This window comes from Macrosteles quadrilineatus, unplaced genomic scaffold (assembly GCF_028750875.1).
Source record: "Macrosteles quadrilineatus isolate MER2022 unplaced genomic scaffold, UCM_ALF_1.0 Scaffold_1__1_contigs__length_201487025, whole genome shotgun sequence".
NCBI classification, from domain to species: domain Eukaryota; kingdom Metazoa; phylum Arthropoda; class Insecta; order Hemiptera; family Cicadellidae; genus Macrosteles; species Macrosteles quadrilineatus.
In genome coordinates, this window is record NW_026542594.1 from 85,467,649 (window position 1) to 85,493,904 (window position 26,256).

General features: G+C 35.4%; 1 protein-coding gene across 2 annotated transcripts; it reads right to left on the reverse strand.

Annotated features, from left to right (window-relative positions):
* Positions 1–439: 439 nt before the first annotated feature.
* LOC128982490 (ribonuclease P protein subunit p29) lies at positions 440–26,005 on the reverse strand. 2 transcript variants are annotated; one of them, XM_054401454.1, is made up of 5 exons: positions 25,885–26,005; positions 15,838–15,992; positions 14,519–14,739; positions 8,359–8,546; positions 440–606 (listed from the first exon to the last, which is right to left on the reverse strand). In XM_054401454.1, the coding sequence occupies exons 1-5, from the start codon at positions 25,895–25,897 to the stop codon at positions 470–472; spliced, it is 714 nt and encodes a 237-aa protein (XP_054257429.1). In that variant the 5' UTR covers positions 25,898–26,005; the 3' UTR covers positions 440–469. The 2 variants fall into 2 exon arrangements, with proteins under 2 accessions (XP_054257429.1, XP_054257433.1); XM_054401458.1 differs by lacking the exon at positions 25,885–26,005 and adding an exon at positions 20,250–20,350.
* Positions 26,006–26,256: the final 251 nt, after the last annotated feature.

Here is a 26,256-nt window from a genome sequence, read left to right on the forward strand (position 1 = left end):
ACAATAGGTGTATGGTCAATGGTACTGCTCAACAACATCCCTCCCTACAGCCTTCTCCCGTGACTAAGCAGTAAGCACCATTGCTGTAACAAACTTGATGTGTAATATTGAAAAGTAGTTTACTAACAATTATTTGTTTCAATAAACTTGAGTTTAAACTCTACTAGCCTGTTTTTTTTTTAATCAATTCACAAGATATCTTAATTTATGACTGTTCATGTTGATTTTTAGATATTTAAAAAATATATATAATTTTCAGCTCCGCCAAGCGCTGCCTGGAAGCTTGCACTCATAGGCCCGTGCCTGTTGAGAAATCCAGCCCTGGTTTTAGCACCTTAAATCCTCCGGTTTGGGCCCCCCTCAAATATAAATCCTGGCTATGCCACTGATATAATTTATCACCTTTTTATAAAATACGGAACAATTACAAGTGAAAAGAAAAAGTATGAATAAATTATATTTTGCTACATCACAAATCAACAGATAAGTTGCTACGAATCTTCTTAGTGCTTCGCTCTGCAGGTTTAATACACAAGTGTCTTCCATATAACGTTAGACTGAAATTCTGTAGATGAAGCTTGAAGACACATGATTCTTTAGGTATTGCTGAAACAAAACAGAAAATTTTACGTTTATTAAGTGGCATTATAATAAAGATACGGTTGATACCACACAAAAAAATGAATATCCAAACAATTAATTTTCTTTTATGTTATGAGCTACTGTAAACTAGGACCGGTGTTCTTTTTCCACCAACACATTTGAGTCAAGTGTATTGAATTGCATCTCACACATACCCTCTATGCTTCTACCAAATCCTTTAAATTCCCCAGCCCATCCGCAATGAAACAGCATAAATATAGAACAGTATAAAATACAAACATACACTTCCAGTGAAACGGACATCTTACTTGCTATTGCATAAAATAAAATAATGATAAAAATACATGTAAACTTAATAATAATGAGAAAGAATAGAAGGTTTCAGAGAAAGCAATGTTAAATAGACATTTAGGGCGGGTTTCTGAGTCAGGGATTTATAAGTCCAGAACTAGGCTAGTCATGGATTAAAATTAGTCATGTACTAAAAATTCACTTTCTGAGTCAAGGATTAAGGACACACGGACTAATTTAAAGCGGGTACTTAGTTTAGTCAGAGATTAAAAGAGCTCATGATTTTCAAGGGAAATGTAGGGTAATTTGTGCCGCCATGCTGGCAACACTGTCAGTTTGATGTGCGCACAGCTGACTGCTCTGAAAAAATAAACAAACGACGATCTCAGTCAAACACCTTGGTTTTGAGGGTTATTTTTGTTTTAATTCATTTATCGTTGTAATATATTTTATTATTGTTATAAACTAGTTATATCGTAAAACTTTAAAGGTGTTTTAAAGGTAGGATTGGTGTTTCATCCTATTTCTTTTGGCTGCACTTTACGTCCTACACTCCTTCGAATTAAAATATCGGTTATTCGATTGTTTCATTCGATATATTGTTTGGTTAGTTAGGTTAGGTTAACCTTACGTAACTAACCAAACGATATAACTTATCGAATAATCAATATATCGATCGATATTTTCATTCCAATGAGTGTAGGATGTAAAGTAAAGTGCAGCCACTTACTGGCCTACCCTAGCCTTTTTTTTAAAAAACTTGTCGACCAGACTAATGAAATAATCTAAATATCGAATAATCAATTATTTCATTCGGTTGTTCTTGACAACAGATAAGTTACGGAAGTCTCTTTACACACTGTCTAACTTACTTAAACTACTCTAAACTAAGTTTAGCTTTTCATCAGCACCAATCCTTGTTCTCCCAATCACCTTAAAATGTTCTATAAGACGTGTTTAAACTGTTGCTAGACACCAAAACTAACTTTCTCAAATGACATTTTTGTTGTCAAGGCTTCCTTTGACCCCTACAATTTCATATATATCAGCAATAACCTCTACCATTTAACTTAGGGGACCAGTGGGAATTAGAGATTTTGGGTGGGGGTTAAAGCTCTTGATGTAGTCTTTCCTCAGTTCACGGCATATTGCCAATGCCACTTTAGGCACATAGCGGCATGCCGATGATTCTGAAATATTAGTTAGATCGCCGGCTTCCCGCAAAAGTGTTCCACTTGCAAAAAAGCGCAACGCTACCAACACTTTCTTCCACAAAGGTAACCTAGTTCCCCTTGTGGAAGTGCCTTCCAAACTAGGCCTTATCAATTCAATAAGTTCTATCACAGAGTTTTTTGAAAATCTATATCTATCCTTGAATTCATCCTCACTTAAGTCATCAAATGGATTGTTTTTCCGCTCACGACGAATTCGCGGCCCACGAAGACGGTAAAAATCATGATAATCAATGTAATCCATAATCACATTAAACTTTAACACACAAAAATGGCTTAGGTTAAAAGTGGACGACTAAAATTAATCCTACCCCTAGGCAGGATTAAAATCTAGTATGTTTTAGTCCGTGGACTAAAGCATAATTTCTTTAGTCCAGACTTAAAAACTAGTTCTTGACTAAGATTAGTCGCTGACTTATAAGTACTCGAATCAGAAAGACATTTTTCTTAGTCCAGTACTAAAATGAGCTTTAGTCTAAGACTAGCACTAATACCTGAATCAGAAACCCGCCCTTAGGAAATAAGCCTACATGTGCTGGAAACATATGCCTAGGCTTAGTCGCTATCAGTGACTTGAGTGTTTGTTGGAAAACAATAATATTAATAAATATTTAGAGAATCTGAAAAAAAAAAATAATACTACAATTTGTTAAGTACCGGCAACAATTCTGAAGCTCAATTAGTAAAATGATCAATTTGAGGAAATGATGCAAGGCAGAGGGCATAGACATAAATATAGTTAAGTATGTTCGACGTTAATAATTAAGTAATGATTATGAGGGAATAAAGTAGGGTCAAGTCTTCCTGTAGGCCTACTCTGCTTTGATAAGGTGTCCTGATTCATCTACACCCCACTCTATCAACCAGCCAGTGATGCATTTCTTGAAAATAGTAATCAATGTAGAATGAAACAATTGATAAGAGTTACAATGCGTGTTGGATTGGGAAATGTAAAAAATATTTTAATTATAAAAAAGGCACCATGTTAACATGAGCAAGAAAAACAATGTATTGAAAAAGTAAACAGAATGAAACAATAACATAAATATACACATATGATATATACAGGTCAAGGGGAAAAAGTCTTTAACAAAGGGAGATAATATTACGATATAAAACTTCTGAAATGTAAGAGGAATTGATTATTGAGTAAGACTTGGATAAATGGGAGGTAGTTATTCCGACATTCTCTGCATATCGGGTATTATAAGAAAGTGATGTTTGGTTAAAAATAGAACCGAAGTTCTCGAAAACATGAATTGAAAGAAATTTTATAAATAGCTGTCATCTGAGTAAGGATAATTCAAATTCAAATAATATGTTTGTGGGGACAAACTATGAGTAACAACATCTGAAGGACAAAAAGAGGTTCTAAAACAGTGGAAAAAGCTCACCTAAAGTATTTAGATGAGTTTCATCATCATGTTGTTTCACAGTACTAGTACAATACGAGGGGGTACCCAAAAGTTCCCGGATTAGCTCTGCCGTGGGCGGAGTTTGCTCGCCGCTTGGCTCATGTAGCGCTGCTTATAGCCAGTTCATTGCCGCCTGTTGCGTTGACCTGACATGTTCTGTCCCCGTGCAGTAATAGTTTTTGCTAGAGCTGTTTTGTGATTTTGTCGTTTTTTTACAATGGCAAATTTGAGTGAACAGCGTGCAGCTGTGAAATTTTGTTTTCTACTTGGCAAAAATGCCGCTGAAACGTTGAAATGTTGAAGACAGCCTACAAAGACGACACTATGGGGAAAACCCAAGTGTACGAGTGGTTTTCTCGGTTTAAAAATGGTGACATGTCAATTCAGGACAAACCTTGTTCTGAACGACCATCGACTTCAAGGAACAGATGAAAATCTTGTTGTTCAAGTGAAAGAAATTGTGCTTGCAGACCGACGACAGACTATCGAGCAAATATCAGAGGCTAGTGGGCTGTCATGGAGCCCACAATAAATCCAAAATAATACATGGAGTCCAAAATAATTACAGGTGACGAATCTTGGTGCTATGGGTACGACCCTGAAATCGAACAACAATCCAGCTAATGGAAGATGGCATCATCACCCAGACCAAAAAATGCCGTCAAGTCAGATCGAGTGTCAAAACAATACTCATTTGTTTTTTTGATGTGAAGGGGATTGTCCATTCTGATTTGTTCCACCAGGCCAGACAGTAAATCAAGTGTTTTATCTTGAAGTCTTAAGAAGACTACGGAACAGCATCCGTCGCAAAAGACCTGATTTGTGGCAAACAGGGGACTGGTTTTTTTCACCACGCAAACGCGCCTGCGCACACGGCAATCTCTGTCGCCCAGTTTTAGGCCAAAAATGGCATGGTTACGCTACCACACGCACCCTACTCACCAGATCTGGCTCCGTGCGACTTCTTTTTATTCCCACAGATGAAAAGGGGCATGAAAAGGTCTCCAATTTGACAGCGTGGATGATGTCAAGGAAAAAACAACGGAGGAACCGGCAGCCATCACTGAAGTTCCAAGCATGTTTCGAACAGTGGAAACAACGATGGGATAAGTGTATAAAGTGCAATGAAGAGTACTTTGAAGGTGATAAGGTTGTTTTGTAAAAAAAAAATATATGTATATTTTAAACGAAATTCTGGTTTTTTTGGGTACCCCCTCGTATGTCTGCAGCACCTAGTGATATTGTACAGTAGTAGTAGTCTATTGCTGCCCCAGTACCAACTATTTGTGGCGATATGGAGCTAATTTGTAACTGGTTGTTACTGATTGAAACTGGTGGGGTGCCACAAAACAACAAAACCCACAATCACACAACACAATTACTAAACTGTGGAATAATAGAAGAGTGGTATGGATAGGTGAGGGTTGGGACATGAAAATATATAATAAATTCACTATAAGGTTGAGGAGTTAGGAAGGGCTGTAACTGTTTATTTTAAAGGAAAGGTTTTACCCTGAGGTTGATCGTGCTCATTGCCGTAAACAGCCTAAGCCAGCTTATGATGAGCTGTGATTTACTAATTTATAACATGAAAATCTTTTAACTAAACCACTACCTGAAAGTGTAAGAATTGTGTTGAGATGAATAACTAAAATTATGAACTAACTGTGAAACATGAAACCTGATTGAAGTAAAGTAATTTGGGAATAAATTACTCGGATTGACAGCAGAGAATAATTGAACAATTTAGAGCTATGTGAATTTGTGCTAAAGCTCCTGGTTTCTCCCCGGCAACCCCTAACTAAAGAATAAACTATTTCATAATTAATTAATATTTGGTTCACTTAATACTAATATTAAAATAGCCTACTTATGGTTAATTTGCTGTGGAGCTGTTTTCCAGTAAGAGCTAGGTGGGTGACAGACGAGCAAACAAGAACGATTGTTGGTTGCTAGTCCTTTTTCGTTCTATTGCCTTTGACAGCTGATACGCTTCGGCCAGTAAGCTTTTGCTCATGCGCTGATTAAGTTCATATAACGGTGATGCGCACGGTACATATCAGATGTGGAATACAAGGAGCAAAATAAGTAAATTGAAACATAACTCATCAAATAAATCAAATATTCATGATAACATAAGACTTATTAAAAATTGCAAGTTTTCTGTGCTCAAAAAACTATCCTAACTTAGTGCAGTAGAAATAGGGTTTGAGGTGGAACTAATTGCAACAGAAATTATTCCAGTTAGAAATGGTAGGTAATACACTTATAAAAAACATACTAAAAATATACATTTGTACTGTTACGCAAAATACGGTTTTTTGGTCGCCATTTAAAAAAAGTATAAAATTTTAAATTATTGTTAAAAAATCTGGTTTGGTATCAAATTATAGAACATTTCATGCTGGAAAAGAATATAATGGTTGAATTTAAAATATACTGTTAACAGTGATGCACTATGGGCGAAAAAAGGTGTGTTTAAAAACGTGGCATTTGAAAAGTTTTTTATTTATAAGTTTTTTTTATACTTTTAAAATTTGTTTTTTTTCATTTTTAACCCTTAAAACATAAAATTTCCCAATTTCTCTCTAGACCTTTTTAAAGAGCTTAAAAAACAAATAGTTAAGTATATCAAAGGGGTTTTGTACGATTATTGGTAACGGGGAAAGTTCAAAAAATTGGAAATTTAAAATCCCCATGTTATTCTTATGGAGAATATGGTAAAAAGTTGTAGTTTCCTTGTTTATGGATATATTTTGATAAAACTTTGAAGGTTTTTATTTATTTTATACTAAACAATTGATATTTTACTAAAAACACACTTAATTGGTTTCCTTGTAGCAGCAAACCTTGGTACTCGTTTCGTTAAACCTAATGTTATTTATTTAATAGACTAGCAACAGAGCCCATTGAGGTTAAATTAATGCAACGGTCTCTAGTAAAATAATGGTTATGAAATCCATAAACCACTTTACTCACTAATATTTGGTACATATTAAGCTCATAACATTAGAATCACACACTTAACATAAGAAACACACCTTAAACACAAATGCAAATTGTTAACAACAATATTTAATCAAAGAAAATTTAATTAAATAACAATATAACAATAAGCTGTTAAATTATCACCTCATTTTTCGTATGGTTGGATTATGCATACTGGTAAATCAGTTATTGCCATCTATAAAAATAATTGGTTTTTCTTTTACGAGTTGGGTTAGCTCTTCTACCAGACCGATTTTCATAATTTTGGCCTTAAGCCGGGTTTACACTATGTAGCTAAACCTGCTACATTGCAAATTTGTGTAACATCTAGCAATGTTATATAACATTTGCTAGAAGTAGAAAAAGTAACTTTACAAAAGTGCTATATAACACTGCTATATATAGCAGATCCGGCTATATATAGCTAAAATTGTGCTATCCATCGGGAGTCGGTAAATATCAAAAGAAATACGTGCTACATCTAACATTGCCATATGTAGCAATGATATACATATATTTTTCGTCTAGCATCTGTTATATGTAGCGCTGAACGGTTTTGCTCAGCGATCTTTGTTTACAATGGAAGGACTGGAAACGGAAAGTAGCAGTGCCTAGGATCGGGATGATATTATCGGGGCTATTGATATTAAAACTTAATTGAACTGTTCCGTGGACAACCGGCGTTGTGATCATACGTAAAACGTTTTTGAAGTTACCTTCGCCTTATTTAGCGTTTTAATTATGGATTGTCAGGGTATTCATCATCATTAAGGTCCCGTAATAAATCTGCTACACTGTACTTATTTCTCGAAGCAAGAAGCGGTCTAACCTAAAACTTACCGGACCGATTTTCATAATTTTGGTCTCAAAGCTATGCAAGCACATATTTGTCATCATTAATCTATCAAATTTATTACCCTACGAAAACAATTAAATTGGATTTTTTCAATTTTTACTTCAATTAAAAATGTATTCCAACAGTTACATTATCCTTTATGTTTTTATCTAAAAATCTTCAGTGAAATACCAGATTCCATTGGAATTATTGATTATTGAGATTGGACGTACCTAAAGCACACTGCTAAATTATAAACGACCCAAATTGCTTAAAAATGGAGTTATCTATCATCGATTTATAGTTAAAAAGATCTTACTTGCAAACTCAACAGAACCTAAGCTAATTGTCGACGTTGACGGGTTTCACCTAGCAAATCTTAAAAAATCAAACTTTAGTAATTATTTAAAAATCTACACGAATTCCTTTCCAATGACCCATTAGGTTATAAAATCGGTCCAGTAGAACTTTAGATTTAGTTGTACAAAGATTTTTAAAACTGAATTACTAGATTTAATTGAAAATCAATTAAGACAAATGGAAATTCGTTTAGTCTGCAGGTTTGCTGCGGCGGGGGTATTTTATACTACGATCGTATTTCTAAATAGTGCTTATAACCACTATTATAACATTTTTCAGCATTAAATTTCCTATAATTTGATACCCAAAAAGTTATTTTTACGAATATTAAAATTTTGACACTTTTTTCAAGATGGCGGCCAAAAAACGTATTTTGCGCCACAGTACGGATGTATACTTTTAGTATGTTGATTAGAAGCATACTACCTACCATTCACAGCAAGAATCATTTGTGTTGCAATTAGTTCCACCTTAAGCTATATTTTCGATTATTTCTACTGCACTAACTCCCCAAAACTTTTCAAATTATGGATATTATCACTTTAAAAATCATTTAGCCATTTACTCTGTTTTTATCCATTACATCCCTGGAGAAAGGTACCTACTACCTGGGGAAACATGACAGACGACTTACTTCTGATGATGTTGTCAGTTGCGATGAGCCTGAAGGTGTTCTTGGTGTCCATGAGGACAATGCCCCGAGTGCCCACCAGTGATGGACACTTGGCTCTTGTAACAGTCAGTTCTGCCCCATGGTAGTCAGCCTTGTAGAGCTGGGCACTCAGTTGCTCCCATTGCTTGTCACTCACATTCACAGTGCCCCTGTAATGGAGGTTGTAAACTAACTTTAAATATGAACCAATTCTCAATAGAGTTAAATAAAATCAGTCTCAAGTTAGTTGGAACAAATTTACTATTTCTTTTTTAACACACAATGTTTTCATTCATGTTTCTTTTTACTATCATAATTAAACATCTGTTAATATATAATATCTTTACAAAGAGGATAATATTGAATTATATAACAATATTACATTTTATAACACACTCCCCCTTTTTTTTTGCGAGGTCGCAAAATAAGAAGTCTTCATTCAGTCCTTCTCCGGTAACTTCCAGTGGGTACAGTCGTTGTATGGGTCTTAGTATTTAACCCTTTTTAGTTTTTACTTGTACCAACCAAACTTTGCCGTCTTTCCCTGGGAACAGTTTTATTACAATACCCAAAGGCCAAGTAATTCTTCTTCTGTCTTCAATTTGAACCAATACCACGTCTCCAACTTTAATATCGTCGGATTGTAACTTGTTGGACGATTTCAGTTCATATTGTCTCTTAGACTTTGAATATATCTCCATCTTGTTTTCAAACTGGTTCTCTCTAGGATGTCCAAGTCCGTGACTTCATTTCCCACAATGCTTTGTAGAAACATAGATGGAGTCAGAGGTCTTAAGTCTCCCGTCTCCTCTGAGACGTATGTTAGTGGTCTTCTGTTCATTATTCCCTCACATTCACATACTAGGGTGTTTATTTCTTCGTATGTGAGAGATGAATTTCCCAAATTCCTCCAGAGGAGTCCTTTTAGGATCCTTATCAGTCTTTCCCAAAATCCTCCCCACCAAGGACTTGCAGGGGGAATGAACTTCCACACAATCGCATTGAGGCTGAATGTATTTTGGATTTCAGTCCAGTTCAGAGACTTCAGATTCTTGTTTAAACTAACAAAATTCGTGCCATTATCTGAATAGATAACACTTATCCGGCCTCGTCTAGCTATAAACCGTCGTAAGGCTCTTATGAAGGCTTCTGTGTCGAGGGATTGTATGACTTCTAAGTGGACTGCACGATACACGGCACATGTAAATATTACCACCCAACACTTCTGATTATCTCTAGTGATCATTGGACCAGCCAAGTCAATCCCACATACTTGAAAACATGAAGAAATCTGAGTGCGGTCTGTGGGTAAGGGAGGTGATGGCATCTCTAAGGCTTTTGCTATGTGTCGCTTGCATCGAACACAGTTGTGAACTACCTTTCTAACAGCCCTTCTGCCTTTCAGGATCCACACTCTGTCACGAAGGATGACAATCAATGCTTGTACTCCTGCATGTTTATTCTGTAAATGGTACTGCCTGATCATTTTCTCAACGGCAGGGTGTTTGCTAGGTAGAATGGCAGGGTACTGGTATTCAAAACCTTCCTCCCGATCTGATACTCTGGTTTTCATTCTTATGACGCCATCTTCATCCACGAATTTTTGTACACCACTTAGCTCTTGAGATTTTAGACCTTCAGGAAAGCTCTCTCTTTGAATCAATTTTAATACAATCTTTTCTGCTTTCAAGAATTCTTCAGAACTTATGTTATTTCCCAAGTTCAATTTATTCTTGGGAGACATTCTCAAGATCCACGCTACAGTTCTTACTATCTTAGTATACTTGGAAAATCTATTTCCTAACATTTGAGCGATTGATATTGGCTCAACAGAACTAGCAGTGACGACAGATTTACGAAGTTCTTCCTTAAGCTCTTCTGGATCAGGTGATGGGCGTTCTGATGGCCATTTATCAGGAGAATCATATAGCCATTGAGGGCCAAGCCACCATTGAGAATTAAGTAATTTTTTAGGAGTGCATCCCCTGGAAAGAATGTCAGCAGGGTTGTCAGGTCCTGAAACATGTCTCCACTGTGAAAATTGGGTCAATCTGTTAATTTCTTTCACTCGGTTTTCAACAAAAACAAACCACTTCCCTTGCTTTGCAATCCATGCTAGAACTACGGTGGAGTCCAGCCAATAATAAACTGGGACTTTGGGGTTGTTGAGACACTGTAAAGCTAGACATGAGAGTCTCACACCAGTAATTGCACCCATTAACTCAAGACGAGGTAAAGTAATTGGTTTGATTGGTGCAACTCGTGATTTGGCTAATATAAGATTTATGTCAATGATACCATCTACTTCGGTTCTTAAGAATATACAACATCCAAAAGCAGCTTTACTGGCATCACAAAAAACATGTACTGTACTTGAAGCATTCAAAAATATTCTCCTACTCAATACACACCTTTCCAGACAGCCTAGTTCCTCGACCCATTTTTGAAACTGTACCTGTAGGTTTTGAGATAGTTCTTCATCCCAACCTACCTTCAACGTCCAAGTCGTTTGCAAAATAATTTTGGGAATCAGTCCAACCGGAGCAGTAAAACCAATAGGATCCAAAACCTTTTGAGCACATGATAGCAATGTCCTTCTGGTAAGTACTGAGTCCTTGATATTCAAAGGTTGAACATTACAGTACAGTTCATCTTTAGAGCATAACCATCTAAGTCCCAAGACGTTCTCAACTTGTTCAGGAGTTTTAAAGTAACCGTTACCAGCCCAACCCCTTAGGTTAAAGCCTCCTAGCTTTAAAAGTATTTGAGCATCATTTATGAAATTCTCTTGCTCAGAAATACTTTTAACTCCCGTAAGACAATTGTCAACATAAAAAGTTTTTAGCAAAGCCTTGGCTACATGTCTAAGATTGGTAGGAGCGTTTTCCAGAAGATTATTTAATACTGCTCCCAAAAGAAAAGGACTACACGACAAACCGAAGACAACTCTAGCATGGCGGTAAACGATCACGTGATTGTCTTCCCACCACAAAAATCGTAACATGTCTCGATCATCATGGTCAATTCTAATTTGTAGAAAAGCCTTTTCAATATCAGCCGTTAAAGCAAATGCATGTAACCTAAAATTAGTCAGTACCTTAGGTATTAACTCTATCAAGTTAGGTACAGACTCAAGACATCCATTAACAGAATATCCATTTATGTCTTTAGCGGAACATCAAAGACAGGTCTGATCCTCGTGGTGCTTCCCTCCTTGACAACAGCCTGGTGTGGTAAATAGTGACTTTTCAATGGCTGTGAAATGTTTTCATCTGTCACTCGCTCAATGATGCCTTTGGTCAACCAATCCTTCAATAATAAATCATAATCAAGATACATATTACTCTGTTTCAACTTACGTGTTGTTGACAACAGAAGTTTTTTGGCTACTTCACGATTTGTATCCAGAGGGGGTGGTCTTCAATCCAAGGTAGTTTTACCTCGTAGCGTCCATCCACATCTCTGGCGACAGTGTCTTCGAAGAACGAAAAAACATCTCTATCTCTCTCCTCTTTCTGTTGCTTGACACTCGGATCCATTATACCCATTGTCTCTAGTTCCCAAAATTGCCTAATATCTTGTGAAGATTGGAAAGCTACAAACATGGAGGAGACAAAAGAAGATTCCTCATCAGACGTGCCAACAATTGTCCAGCCCAATCGAGTTTTTACAGCTACAAGTTGCTCATTTACCTTATGAAACTCTGGAGTGATGATCTGTGTCCAAATGTCAGCTCCCAATAAGACATCAATACCAGTGAAGTCATCGCCATCACAAGAAGAAACATCAGTCAGAAATATGTTTTCTTTCTCTAAACGAGTGATCAAGCTGTAATCACAAAACTTAGGAACATGATTACATATAACATGTTGTTCTACAACGTTGACACTTGTCCGAAAGTTCTCATTTATTGAGCTCAAATTTAATTCATAGGTTTTATGATATTTAGGACCGGTTTGTTTACCTCCAAAGACTTCTTGCTGGATCAGAACTTTACCATTGCTTGAGAGACTTAATTTAGATACACAGAAACTAGAAATGAAGTTTTTCTGTGAACCTGAGTCACATAAGATTCTAACCCTTTTCGGTTCCCCATTTACATTAACAAAGGCATACAAAGTTTGTAAATAGGTAGTTTTACTTTTGTTGTTCAAAGTCGAAAATGAACTAGTACTTTGAACCGGAGTTTGTTTTGACTTGTCCTCACCACTCGGCTTGGATTCATTAGTGGTAGGGATCTTTTGACATAAGATTGCCAGATGTTTACCCATACAGATGTGATATTTTACCTGAATCCTGCACTTACTTGCTAAGTGTCCCTTCTTCAAACATTTAAGACACAACCCCTTTTTCTTTGCAATCTCGGTTCTTTCTGAGGTTGTCTTATCAAAGATGGAAAAACAATCAGATGAATTGTGAGTTGATTTTCCACAAAATGCGCAAAGATTCTTATTAGGGTATATACCTGTGCTCATTTTAGGATCCTGATGTCCATTAGACGATACCAGAACTGCTGCTGAAGGTGTCTTAGGCTTACCAGTTCGTTGTTGTTTCTGTGAATCTTCATTTGCCTTGTTATTTTCACTACTAACTACCCCAAAACATCCTTCTCTCAACTTAAATCTCTCCTCTGCCTCGACTTCCGTCTTTAGGAACAACAATAGCTCTGGTAAGCAATTACCAGGCTCCATTGTGGTCACATTTTTGCCTACTCGATACCTTTCCCAAACTTAAAAATATTCTCTGGTATTGAAGTTTTGACAAGAGGGAATAACATAGCGGAATATTTTTCCTTAGTGACGCCCAAAGTTTCAAGAGCCTGCAGCTGCACTTCAAGTCTATCATAGAGGTTAGTGACAGACACCTGGCTACTTTTACTTAACACTAAGGTCAACAGCTCCCTTACATAATACTCGATTAGTAATTCGTCTTTGCCAAATCGAGATTTCAAGAGCTCGATTGCTTTATAATAGTTTTCCTGAGACAAAGGAAAACCCTCGATCAGTTTTAGAGCCGCGGAGCCTGGTGTCATTGATTGAATTAAATATTCGAATTTATCCTCATCACGCAGACTCTGATCATTATGGATTTTCGAAAACTGTGACCAAAATCCAATCCAATTTTTGAACTGCCCGTCAAATTTCTTTAGTTCAATTTTTGGTAAACGAATTTTGGTTTCATGTTTAGAGGAGTTCAACTCACCTCGGTCGCTGCAGGGAGAGGTTTTAACCAGGTTTTTGTATTGGGCCTTCATGTTGAACCACTTGTCTCGAAACTCTAACGAAGCGTCGTACTCTGCGTCCAGGTCAGAAGTGTTCTCGCCTAGCATCAAGTCTTGTATCTGTTCATCCATAGTGAAGAGATTGTCACATGTCGCCTCCATAATTAAATATTGTGTTTCAATGGCTACCAGGAGTTCTTCTTTTGGCAAATCTTCTTTTAAAACATTTTAAAAATTATGATGTGCTTTCAAAAATTGTCGCCGAAGCTGTCTTCTCTTCCTTCGCCAAAAATGTAAACTAACTTTAAATATGAACCAATTCTCAATAGAGTTAAATAAAATCAGTCTCAAGTTAGTTGGAACAAATTTACTATTTATTTTTTAACACACAATGTTTTCATTCATGTTTCTTTTTACTATCATAATTAAACATCTGTTAATATATTATATCTTTACAAAGAGGATAATATTGAATTATATAACAATATTACATTTTATAACAGAGGTGATACAGTAAAAGTATACTTCTGAGAATGTTGTCAGTTGCAATGAGCCTGAAGGTGTTATAATACACTTCTGGAGCTAGATTCAATGTGTGTAATATTGGTAATGTTTGAGTGGGCAAATGGATGACAAAAGGTTTAACTGTCTTAGCATAGGGTTGATTTTACAAATTTTGATTTAATTTAATACAAATTAATTATATAGATAGGCCTAGTTAGAAATCATCGTTAATCAATAGCCCAGAGAAGTGTTGAACATAGATGCGGAGTCCATCTTTCTCAACAGTAATGCCAATTTAAGCTATCTATCTCAGTACCAATACCAACACAAAATATAGTACAGTAGCAAACTGTAACAACACAAAATCTTATAGCTTTACAATTTGAATCATAGAACTAGATGCGGTAGGCTACTTACTTTTTGTTTTTGAACATACTGAAGTCCATACTGTCCAGAAAGTATTGTCTCCATAGATTGTTCAGATCAAGGAAATTTTCATAATTTAGGCCTAAAACTTTGCGAGAAAGTTTGTACAGTCCTAACTTTCGTTTTTCATTTAAACTCAAATGTGTCTTTTTTGATCTTGAGGTAATCTTCCTTTCTGGTTTAACTTTATGTTTCTCAAAAAGAACAACATTCTGCAAAGACCAAAGGATTAATCAAAGAACTGTTAGAGATTTATGTGACTCAAGATAGCACTTTACACCTAAAGTTATCTTAAGAAAAATCAACATTGTCTTTTCCATCTTGTATATTGAAGTCATAAGCCTTAGATGGCTTTTAACTACAAAGTCTGCTCTTCTACTAGGCCTAGTCAGGAGTAGGCATAGACTACATTTCATAAATTCAGTACTACAAACCACATTTTTCTACAATCACCCGACAAAGTTGGCTTCCTTGTACTGTTTATAGTACAGAAAGCTGCTAATTGCTGCATATTTATACTTTGTCGTACGGTTTATACTTTGTCGTGCGGTTTATACTTTGGCGCACATCAGGATTCCAACGATACAGCACAAAACAGTGTGGTTCTACTAATTATGCACGTGATCCATGTACGCTTCGAAATAGGTTGGCATCACTTAAAGATAATAATAGGCTACTATGAGCAGCTGATTAACTATGATTTTACCTGTCATTTCGTGTTTATAGTTTATGTTCTCTTTTCGGTATTTCTGAACTTAGTGGACTTTTCTTTTAAACGTTTTTAAAACATTCCTATGATCTTAATAAACAAGAAAATACCTTAAAAGCATTTTTTAGGTGCGGAAAACACTGCAAATTACAAAAATATACAGAACTAATTTCTGAAGTCGCGGAGCACATTGCTTGCCGAGGAAAAAATAGCGGAGTGATACGGACCGGGGACTACTTTCTCTAGGGCACCTATTTGTGTTGCCAGCTGAACCTAAAAACGTGTTGTATAGTGTTTGAAAGACTAATTATTTATATGCTTTATAGTGACTGTAGGAAAAATATAATGTGTAACACGAGTGCAAAAGGCCTTTGCTGCACTCGAGATCATTCCACACTCACCTGCAGCTCGTGCTTATAAGTTGCTCTTGTGTGCAGCAAAGTGCCACTTTGCTCACTAGTTACACAAATAACAATTGTAGGATGACTTATTTAAAAAGTTTTCTGAGCTCAAAAATCTTTCAACACTCCATATATTGAAATAACGTATGTGTGAACACATCGTAGTTGATCGCTCACCTGGTAATATATTTTGTTCTCACCTTGAGTGATTTCTTTATCTCAGGTATCTTGTCTGCTGAGCAATACATGGTCAATATATCTGTGACAGCATCCGCATCAGGCCCAGCTGGTCCTTGGGAGAACCCAATAGTTTCTTCCTTTATATAGTGTGGCAAGACATGGGTCAGCTTCTCTCCTAAAAACATACATAGCAATTTTTATTTTCTTTAAATTTCATAAGAAAAATCTATATATTAATACGCAAGCAGTTTTCGTTTCACAGTCATAACTCCATAACGGCTTAACGGATTTTAACGTTTGAGGTGACAAATTAAAGGTATTTTCACGTAGATGTGCAAATACGTCTAAGAATATTAAGAAAGGGCATAACTTAAGTACAGTTAAGGGTTTAAGTTTGGGAACGGCGGCGCTATCTGTTGACATTTGATCAAACTCAATTCCCTTTGCTTACAAGTAAACATATGGACGTAGTTTGAAATAGTTTTTAAGTCTACGTCTGGTTCATAAAATTGGATTCATTTCATAACACAATATCCCAGTAGTGTATGGTTCAGAAACTTGGGCACTGACCAAAGAACCGAAAAACCTTATTGCTGGGTTTGAGAAATAGAGTGCAGAGAAAATATACGGGCCATTTATAATAACGGAGGTTGGAGATACGAAAGAACAGAGAGCTAAGAGGAATAGCCTATTTAAACACCTAGATGCGTGGAGGAGAGAAGATACATTAAATTTTAAAATCTTACCAATGAGTACCACAAATTAGATGACCACTATTTGAAGGACCAAGCAATGAAAGACTTCACCAGACTTGGATCAACATTAGCACAGGCAAAGGATAGAAGATTCCTCTTAAAAGGTTTCAGTTGGCATAGGTGAAATAAGGTAGGCCTACTACAGTAAGTGATAATATGCAATTAAAGGTGGTATATGTAGCTACTGTAATTTAAACCAGTGTGTGTGAATCGACCGCAAATCTCACTTCAAGGCTTTTAAAATCGACACAATTGCATTTTTATTGTAAAATTATCGGATTTAAATGCATATTGTACATGCCTATAATCAGACAAATGAATTAGATGGTCACGTGGTAGCCTATTAACAAGAAATTTTCTATATTAAGTCTGCCAAAACTTTTCTTTATACGTGTAAACTAGCAGTTCTGAATTATATTCAGTTTTAAATGACTATTTGATTTTCTGTACGTAGGTCAGGCTAACAGCTAGTAAATATTATAACAGAAACTGTATGGGTCATAATACATGAAAAAATTATGTCACTGGCCCGAAAGTAAACACGTTTTTATTAATATTTAAATGGAACTTTCAAAAAACTTTCAAACCAGTTGTTACGGCTAATAACCCTAGATCTGGCAGTCATTTTATTCACCAGTGGCGGGTATATTTTGGCCTTTTTAGCGAATTTCCCATATAGGGAATAAGCTATTACCGTAGTACTCATGGTAAGACCTGGACCCGGGACCGATTTTTTTTTTTCGTTTTGAGGTCCCTAGAGGTCAAAAACACCATCCGTTCAAATTCATATATATATATATATATTGTGTATAATTTTAAAAATGTTATTTTTTGTTCTGTAGCTTAATTTTACTGGGGTATGTTTGAATGTTTTTCTGATTGCTTTGTTAAAATTGTTGTTGTATGGGACGCACATGAATTTCTTTTCTTCTTTGTGTTTCGAATTGTTTTCTAAGTTTGATTTTAATTCATTTCTTTTCTTAATTTTATCTTGATTGATAATATGATCAAGAAGAAAATTAAGAAAAGAAATTAATTAAAATCAAACTTAGAAAACAATTCGAAACACAAAGAAGAAAAGAAATTCATGTGCGTCCCATACAACAACAATTTTAACAAAGCAATCAGAAAAACATTCAAACATACCCCAGTAAAATTAAGCTACAGAACAAAAAATAACATTTTTAAAATCATACACAATAAAACCAACAATCCTATAACAAAAAATACAGCAAACATATATATATACAGTATGTGTGTCCGTTGGCGCGATAACTCGAGCAAAAATGATCCGATTTTGATGAAATTTGGTACAAACGTGTAAACCTACGTTTATTCGAACGAGTTCGCAAACCAGCATGATCGGACCATGGGAACGGGGGTTTATGGGGGCTTTTATGGGGTAAAAATGGGGTTTTCCCATTTTTGACCCAAAAAACATAAAATTTTGCAATTTCTTTCTAAACTATTTTGTAGAGCTTAAAAAAACAAATAATTTAGTATATTGAAGCGTTATAATGCGCCTAATGGTTACGGAGAAAATTCCAAAAAATTGTAAATTTAAAACTCCCATGTTATTCTTATGGAGAATAAGTAAACTTTTGTAGTTTGCTTGTTTATTAACATATTTTTCCCAAATTTGGAAAATGTTTTTATTTCTTACTAAGTTAACTATTAACATTTTACATAAAAAACACTTTTACCCTCCCTATTGCAGCAAACCTAAGTATGTTTTAAACTGATTATATTTAAATAGGGAATAAAAGTGATATTTTTAAGGAGACATTTTAGTGTAAAACCATTCAGGGAAATGGAAATTCGCATAGTCTGCAGGTTTGCTGCGGTGGGGGTATTGTAGTGGTACCATATATTTTGCCACAGTACATTTATTTGTGAATATAAGCAGTGGCGTAGCCAGGATTCAGCTTTGGGGGGGGCCCGATCCGGGGGGTCTGGGGGGTATGGAATACCCCCCGTGGGGAAGGGACCTCCCCCGGAAAAACTTTTGTATTTTATGGGGTAAAATTGCAGTTTCTAACACCTCTGGAGGCTCTAAAGTAGAGAATAATCTAGGTGTAATACCACTAAAAAATAGCTTTTACTGCTCTGAAATTAAAAAAAAAATTCCCAAACTACTATTTATCTGTGTGACGTAATTTTAATAAAATAAATCAAGCTAATAAAACTACACTCAACTTATAGAATAAAGAATATGGCACTTATAAGCCAATACTATATTGCACCATTGTGAGTATTTTCCTTCCACCATGATATTGCACGTTAGTTATGTAACTTAGTATACTTGTACATACATAGTATAAAAACTTTTCGTTTTATGATACTTGTAGAATACAAAAAAGGCAGAGTACAAAATAATAAACTTTAAGATGATTTAGCTAGTACAGCACTTTACAGTAGGCCTACATTATATAATTTTTCACTTGAGATTTGCACTAACTGGCAACACAGGGCTTGCTTATCTCGCTCCCCCCCTCTCTCGTATGTCTGGTTGGACGATGATTCACAACTAGGCTTCTAATAAAAACAATAACTTTTTTCCAGATATAAATAAAATTTTAATTTAAAATTGGCATAAATAAGCATTTCCCCCTGATCATTAATATAATAAAATACTTTTGATCGGACAGTTAATAGTCTAGAAAACTAATATTAATTAAGGAGCATGTTATTTAAGTTAAATAAGTAAACTATTTATCGACAAACTATTTACTATTTACAAACTATTTATCGAGTAACTATTTAACGACTTCAAACTGCCCGATTTGAATGATTTTTACACATTTATTACCACCATAGCATAACAAATCGTATAGGTCATCAAATTAAAAAATGTAATATTAGAAAGATATTAATTATTACTTAGGAAACAGGTTATCCAGGAAGTGGACGTCGCTGATGTAGATTTTACTCTAAACGCTAGATGTCCAAAATAAAATGATAAGTTAGACCATAGATAAAAAAAAAACACCCCTAGGTTTTATCTATGGTTAGACGTTAGAGTGTCAGTGTGTGTAGTATTGGTATTAGAATGATCAATGATTAAGTATTGATAAATTGCTTTGACGTGAATCCAAAAGGTATTGTTAGTTAGTTCTAAAAAAACAACTCTCGTTTTCAAAACTGTACATTTAATTGCATACAAACTCAAACTGGTTTTACAAAAAATCTATGAATCAATTATGTTTGAAAACTCCAGTCTTCTTGGAGATCGTGAAAACTGATTCACGATTTCCTCAGTATCTATTTTAATGTCACGATGGACTGACAAAAGAGCAAGAGAGGTGAGTCTTTCTTCTCCCATGCTGTTTCTTAAATAGGTTTTTAATCTTTTTAACTTCGAGAAGGATCTGAAAAACAAAAGCCAGTTAACAAAGGAATTGTTCCTATCCGTTTATTTAATTATGTAGGGACAAATCCTATAAAACAATTATCGTTACTATTGAAGTTAAATTATAATAGTTTTCTCAGTAAAAATAATGGAACCAAAAAAGAATGTTAGGAAATAGGACATTCTTATGCTTAAGTATGTTTGAATAATAATGCCATTATGTTTTGATTGAATATGTTTCTCAATTGACCGTTCAGTAATATATTTAATGGAAAACTTTGTCCATTGAATTTGAATACAAGCCAATTATGTGATTTTAAGTATTTACCTTTCAACAGATGCTGTTGTAACAGGGAGAACTGCCAAAATACTAATAATTGCCGTCATGTTAGGAAACGTGTCATCTTCTCCTTTTAGGGACTTCAATACTTCAACCGCGTGTTTTGGAGGGTCAGTGACGTTTTCCCAATGCGTTTTCCACAAGTCCCATTCAGCAGTGAGTATCGTTTTGTTAGTGTTTTCTAAGTCACTTCTATAAAATTCCAAGGCAGGCTCGAGATCAGCAAACTGTCTGTTTTTGACATTACATGGGAGAACACTGTCTAACCCAGTGAGAATATTTTTGTGGGCTGTAAACCTCTCACTTATCCCTAACAACATTTCATCCACGTATGGGTAAAATACTGTTCTTCTGTAGAACTCTTCTGGAGTTCTCGCTTCTACATTAGACCTATATTTTTGAGTCCCTACAGTCCTGGGTGTTTTTGGTTCAATCCCTAGGTTTCGTGCCATTTCTTCAGCCCGCCGAAAAAGTTTTGAGAACTCATTGTCTCCCTCTGCTCTCATTTTAGAGATGTTTTGCTGGGCAAGTTCAATCTTTTTTATGGCTGAACTCAAGTCGATGTTTTCGGTTTGTAAGTACTTTGATATGATGTACGTTTGTGAGAGCATTTTACTCATAACCGTTAGTGTCATGATAAATTCAAACTTGCACACGCATGTATGAAAGCTAGATGCTTTAGAGCCGTTATCATCACCCCAGTCCATAATTACCTATTTCAAGAGCCATAACAATGGACTCGAACGACTCTTCAAAGACACTTACAGCATCATGCCTCTCCAACCATCTCGTCTCTGACACACTATGGAGGGTTTTAATATCTTTCCCAGCGCTAGTCAAAACATCTCTCAGGACTTTAGTGCGCTTTGCACTTGCACGGAAAAATGTGCAAATGTTAGAGATGGTCGATAAACAGTTTCTAACACATGGAATCTTGCTTGCATCACCCAAACAAAGGTTGAGACAATGTGAAGAGCAGTGGGTGTAAACTGCTTTTGGATATTCCTTTTTTATCTGTGCTTGGACTCCTGTAAAAGCTCCTCGCATCGATGAGGCGCCATCATACCCTTGGCCTCGCAAGTTGTTTAGGTCCAACCCAAACTTCCCAATTTGACTTTTTATAGTTTCTGCAATTGCTGCACCTGTCAAATAAAATACAGGAACAAATCCAATAAAATCTTCCCTGAGTTCAAAAAGATCACGATCTACATATCGAAAGCAAAGCGAGAACTGTTCAACTCTCGAAATGTCTGTAGTTTCATCTGCAAGCACGGAAAAAAACTTTGCTTTAGTAACTCTTGTCAAAATTGACCTCTGTATTTGACCAGCAATAAGATTCAATAACTCATTTTGCACAGATGGGCTGTAATACATGGCATTGCCTGCAGAAGAGTGAATGTGATCAGCCAGTAGGTTATCTCCGTGAGCTGCTCGATATCTCAATAAAGCTCTGAAGTTACCGTCATTTGAAATAGGGTCTTCCGCCGTAATCCGTCCAGAATCTCTATGTCCACGGAATGAAAGCTCTTCACGACCAAGGAAAATGCAGTTTTCCACCATGCATTTCAAAATGGATCTATTTTTTTCAACATCTTTTCTATTTTTTGCAACGATTTGTTCCCCAACGTCCAGCATTTTCCTGTCAAAAATTTTCAAAAACTCATCCCTAGAAGTGCATGAATGGTTATGGTACTTGCTTTTGTTATGCTTTTCGAATATTTCTATTGCGTCCTTCCAATTTTTGAAAGGTTTCGTGACCAAACTTTCGGGTTTTTCATGATTACCCTTTCCAACAGTCGAAGTAGAAAAAACTACGCATGCCTTGCAAAATGCACCATCCAACTTTTGAGAATACGCTAACCACGGATATTTGTTAATCCATTTGATCTGAAATGTCCGCTGTTTGTTTCCTATTTTTTGAATGTGGCCTTTAAATGTAATTGAAGGTTCCTATGTCTGTCTTAAAACAGCCTCTTTGTCAATGTCAGACAAAGATTTTAACCCGACGAAGTTCCCAATGTCGTTTTTGGCAAAGGTTTCATCTCTCGGTAAAGTCGGGGTCGAGTCACACAATAAGTTTGTCTTAGCCACAGAAGTAGATGGGACATTCTGAAAATAAAAGATAAAATGTCCAAAACGTTGATACGCAAATATTTCTTTATCGTTTAAAATTAATACTCTATGGATCTCCCTTTTTTATGACTTAGGTAACTCTAATGATCATCCATGCGTAAAAACAATTACTTTGGAATAATAGTTCAAAATTTTGGCAAAAAAAGGAGGCCTAAATAAAATGTATAAATTAATATAATGTAAACAATTATCTTTATATAATTGTTTGGACGGGAATATTCTTAAAGCACAGAATATAATTCTTATTAGGCTATAAAAACAGAATAGTATATTTCAATTTCATAACAAGAGTAGAAAGTGAGTCATTACATATTTGAGATCATAGGTTTGGAGTGTGAGATTTATCGAGCACTATATTTTAAAAGGTCGATAATATGAATAGACCCACTTTCACTCGTGTTTTGAACGTTAGTTTTCGCTACAAAGACTAATTATTTTCACAATTAAAACAGACATTCAATATTATTTTTATTTATTAGTTAGGCAAATAACGAAACGCATACCATTTTTTAGGATATGACTTCAATATTTGGTTCTACAGTTTTGGTTGTTCGAAATTGAAACCGTTTACAAAACAATAACAAATTTTCGTCTGTTTACGTCGGCAAAATAAAAAAAATAGTAAACATTTATTTCGCATAGCAATCATTTTTTTCCGTAGTAAAGCTCACGTAACGAAAACAAGTCGTTTCACAGTAGTGTAGCGAAAAAAGTTATACTAATTTGCCTTGTAAATGTACACCTAGGCCTACACCTACAAAAATTAATAAGTTGATTAACTTACTAAGCTAGAAGCAGTAGGTGGACCTGGACAATCCAATCGTGGTTTCTTAAAAACAAATTTATCCATGGTCAAACAAACATTAAGGTTATGAGACTATACTATCTTCAATTAAAACAACTACACCAATGTCGATTACAAAAATACCACTTAGAACACCGTGTAACTAATGCCACCACTTGACAAGGACACTAACATGTATATCAAATAGACCTAAAGAATTGTCGATTTGCTTGTTTGCCGTCTCAATCTGGCTAGATTATTAGTCAATACTGTGGTGTCAGGTTGATGCTCCGATGGACAAGTCTATTTTTATCACCGCGTAGGTAAGGACGGCTCGGGGAGTGGCGTCGCTCAACGTGCGGTGGCCGAAGGCCGAAGCCGGAAGTACTGGCACTGCATGTGTATTGTGTAGTGTGTACGCACTCATTATTTGACTGTGTTTCTAGGACGCACGTTGCAAAGCTCCCGTGTGTCTCCGTGTGTACAGTACAGGGTGCATGGGTGTATACAGCTATGATTTTAAACAGCATTCAGCATTCTACGTCGTAGCCTGTGGGCAACTAAAAAAAAAAAAAAAAAAAAAAATTTCGCCCCTCCTTGGATACGCCACTGAATATAAGTACACACATATATATATTTTATGTTTCAGAGATAAATGTAGAATATAATAATATACAAATATTTTTTTCAAATCAATGCATTTAGGCGTAGTAGCAAAAGGTTTGCAAATTTTTGGATTATGCAAATTAGAAATTTCAAAGCAACCCACAAGAAAACCACAAAATAACTTGTTTACACATATTATCTAAATGTAAAGGTTGTGTAAAATATGATTCCCTACATAGAAATATAAATGTTTTTGAATAGGCTACTCATAAAAATAAAATTATAGGCTAAAAAAATAAATTCTACATACATATTTTCTTTTTTGAAAAACTACCAATTTTTTTTAGTCACATAGGAAATAATAGAATGCATCAACAGAAAACAAAATGATTCTGTACAATAGGAAATAAAAGATCTTTCTGAAAACATAGTTAACTTATATACGGTAATTGAATTCTAACATTTTTGAGTAATTTACGTTGGAATGTAAAATTTTTAAGATTTTTTTTACAAAAACATAATTTTTAAGACTTTTCTAAAACCAAATAAAATTGTTACAACCAACCTCATAGATTTAGAGGGAATTTTAGGGAATTTATTGTCGTTTCAGAATATGTACTAATATTGTATAGGCCTACAATTTAATTGACAATCGCCAAAAACTGCTGTTTTTTAGTCAGTTAACCAAAACTTTCCACCGCCAAAATCTATTTTGAAATCTCTAGTTTTTCTAACTATGTTTCACACTACATAATACTCACTCAATAATGTTTTATGCATGAAAATTAATCCTCAAAATCTCATCTTTCTAATGGTACCTACGGTAGGCTTATAAGATTTATTGGGTTGTAAAACGGTTTTTGTATTTTAATAATAAAAAAGCCTGACCCATGTCGTCTTGGTCTATAATCGACCAGCCCCACTGAGAACTCACGTTTTAGTGGTCAAAAATCGACCAGCGCCAGATAGAGGGTTAACTTAGTAGGCCTATTGACATTCGGGCCAGTGACGTCATTTGTTTATGTTTATTAATCCGTACCATTTCTGTTCAATATCCGTGCTAAAATGTCAATATTCAAATATCGTACTTAGCGTGACACGATATTTGAATATTAATAATAAAATATAGTAATAAAATTTGAATCTTGCTTGTCACATTGATCACTAAAAACTGTACTGTATAAGTTTTAACGTAGGACTAAACAAAACACTCTCTGTCTGCTAGACTCGGTTTGGCTCTGGTAGTGAACACGGATACCTTCAGACTTCGGACTGGCCGGAAGACGCGAATTAAAGGACTTGGAGCAATAAAACAGACGATAAACTAAGGACGTTACTGGCCAAAGTGAAACTAGGAACTAAAAAAAAACCTTAATAGAGAGTAACTTATACAAGAGTTGCATTTTTCAGTCATTGCATAAGTAAACTATATTTGCGAGCACAAACATTTAACTTAATTTATTCCAAAAGTGCCCCCACTTTTTGCAGAAGTCTCCGGTAAATTCCGGTAATCTCCGGGGAAATCCGGGGATATGGCAACCCTAGTGGTATTATTATTCATTCATTCAGAGACTTATGTTTTTGACTCACTCTACTAACTTAGGCCTACTTAGATTAATACAGATAACTAAATTAGGCTGAGAACGCCACTAGGCCCTAATTAGGCCTATAAAATATTGAACAGTATGACTTCCCCAAAAAATACCAACATACGAAATCGTGATTTATTTAGGAACTGTTAAAGTGAAGTATCTGAGGGCATGTGAACCAGGCTTCTCGTCCAAAAGACTGCAATAGTCCCTTCACTATCTCTATGAATGCAGTTCAAGTTAGTAGGATTACGAATCAAACAATTAGGCCTAAGCTCATAAAAAAGAAACTGCTAGGCTACCATTTTAAAGCCTGAATAGAATGGCCTTCACTACCTCAGATTACAGCTATAATTTAGCCTAACCTATAATTTTATTTTACTTAACTAGGCCTACTCCTACTGTTAAATTCCTCAGCATAGCCTAGCATTCCTATACCTATTCTAATTCAGGTTAGGCTATTATGCTTTGAATACATTAACGATATCATTCGTGACTAGGATTTTCATACCTTGATATTCCATTATTTTATCATCAAGATGAAATCAACACAAAAAACAATAACAATTAACCAAATAAGCGAAAGGCAGGGCGAGCTGTGCTTTGGTTTTGGTTAGGTGGTAATAATAATATTATTGTTTTGTTTGTTTCTGTTTCATTGTTTGTTTTGTTTTGTTTTATTTCTGTTTTTTTTTCTTTTTTCCCTCAAGTCACATAAAAAAAAGTCACATAAAGTAGAGTAGTGGGAAGCGGCGTGCATTTTCTCCATCTATGAAGCTTCGATACTCACTTATCATGTGGCTGTCCATTTATTTCTTTATTAACGTCCTTGCCTTAGACCGCGGAATATAGAACACTCAGACAGTTTTATGTTTTATCATAG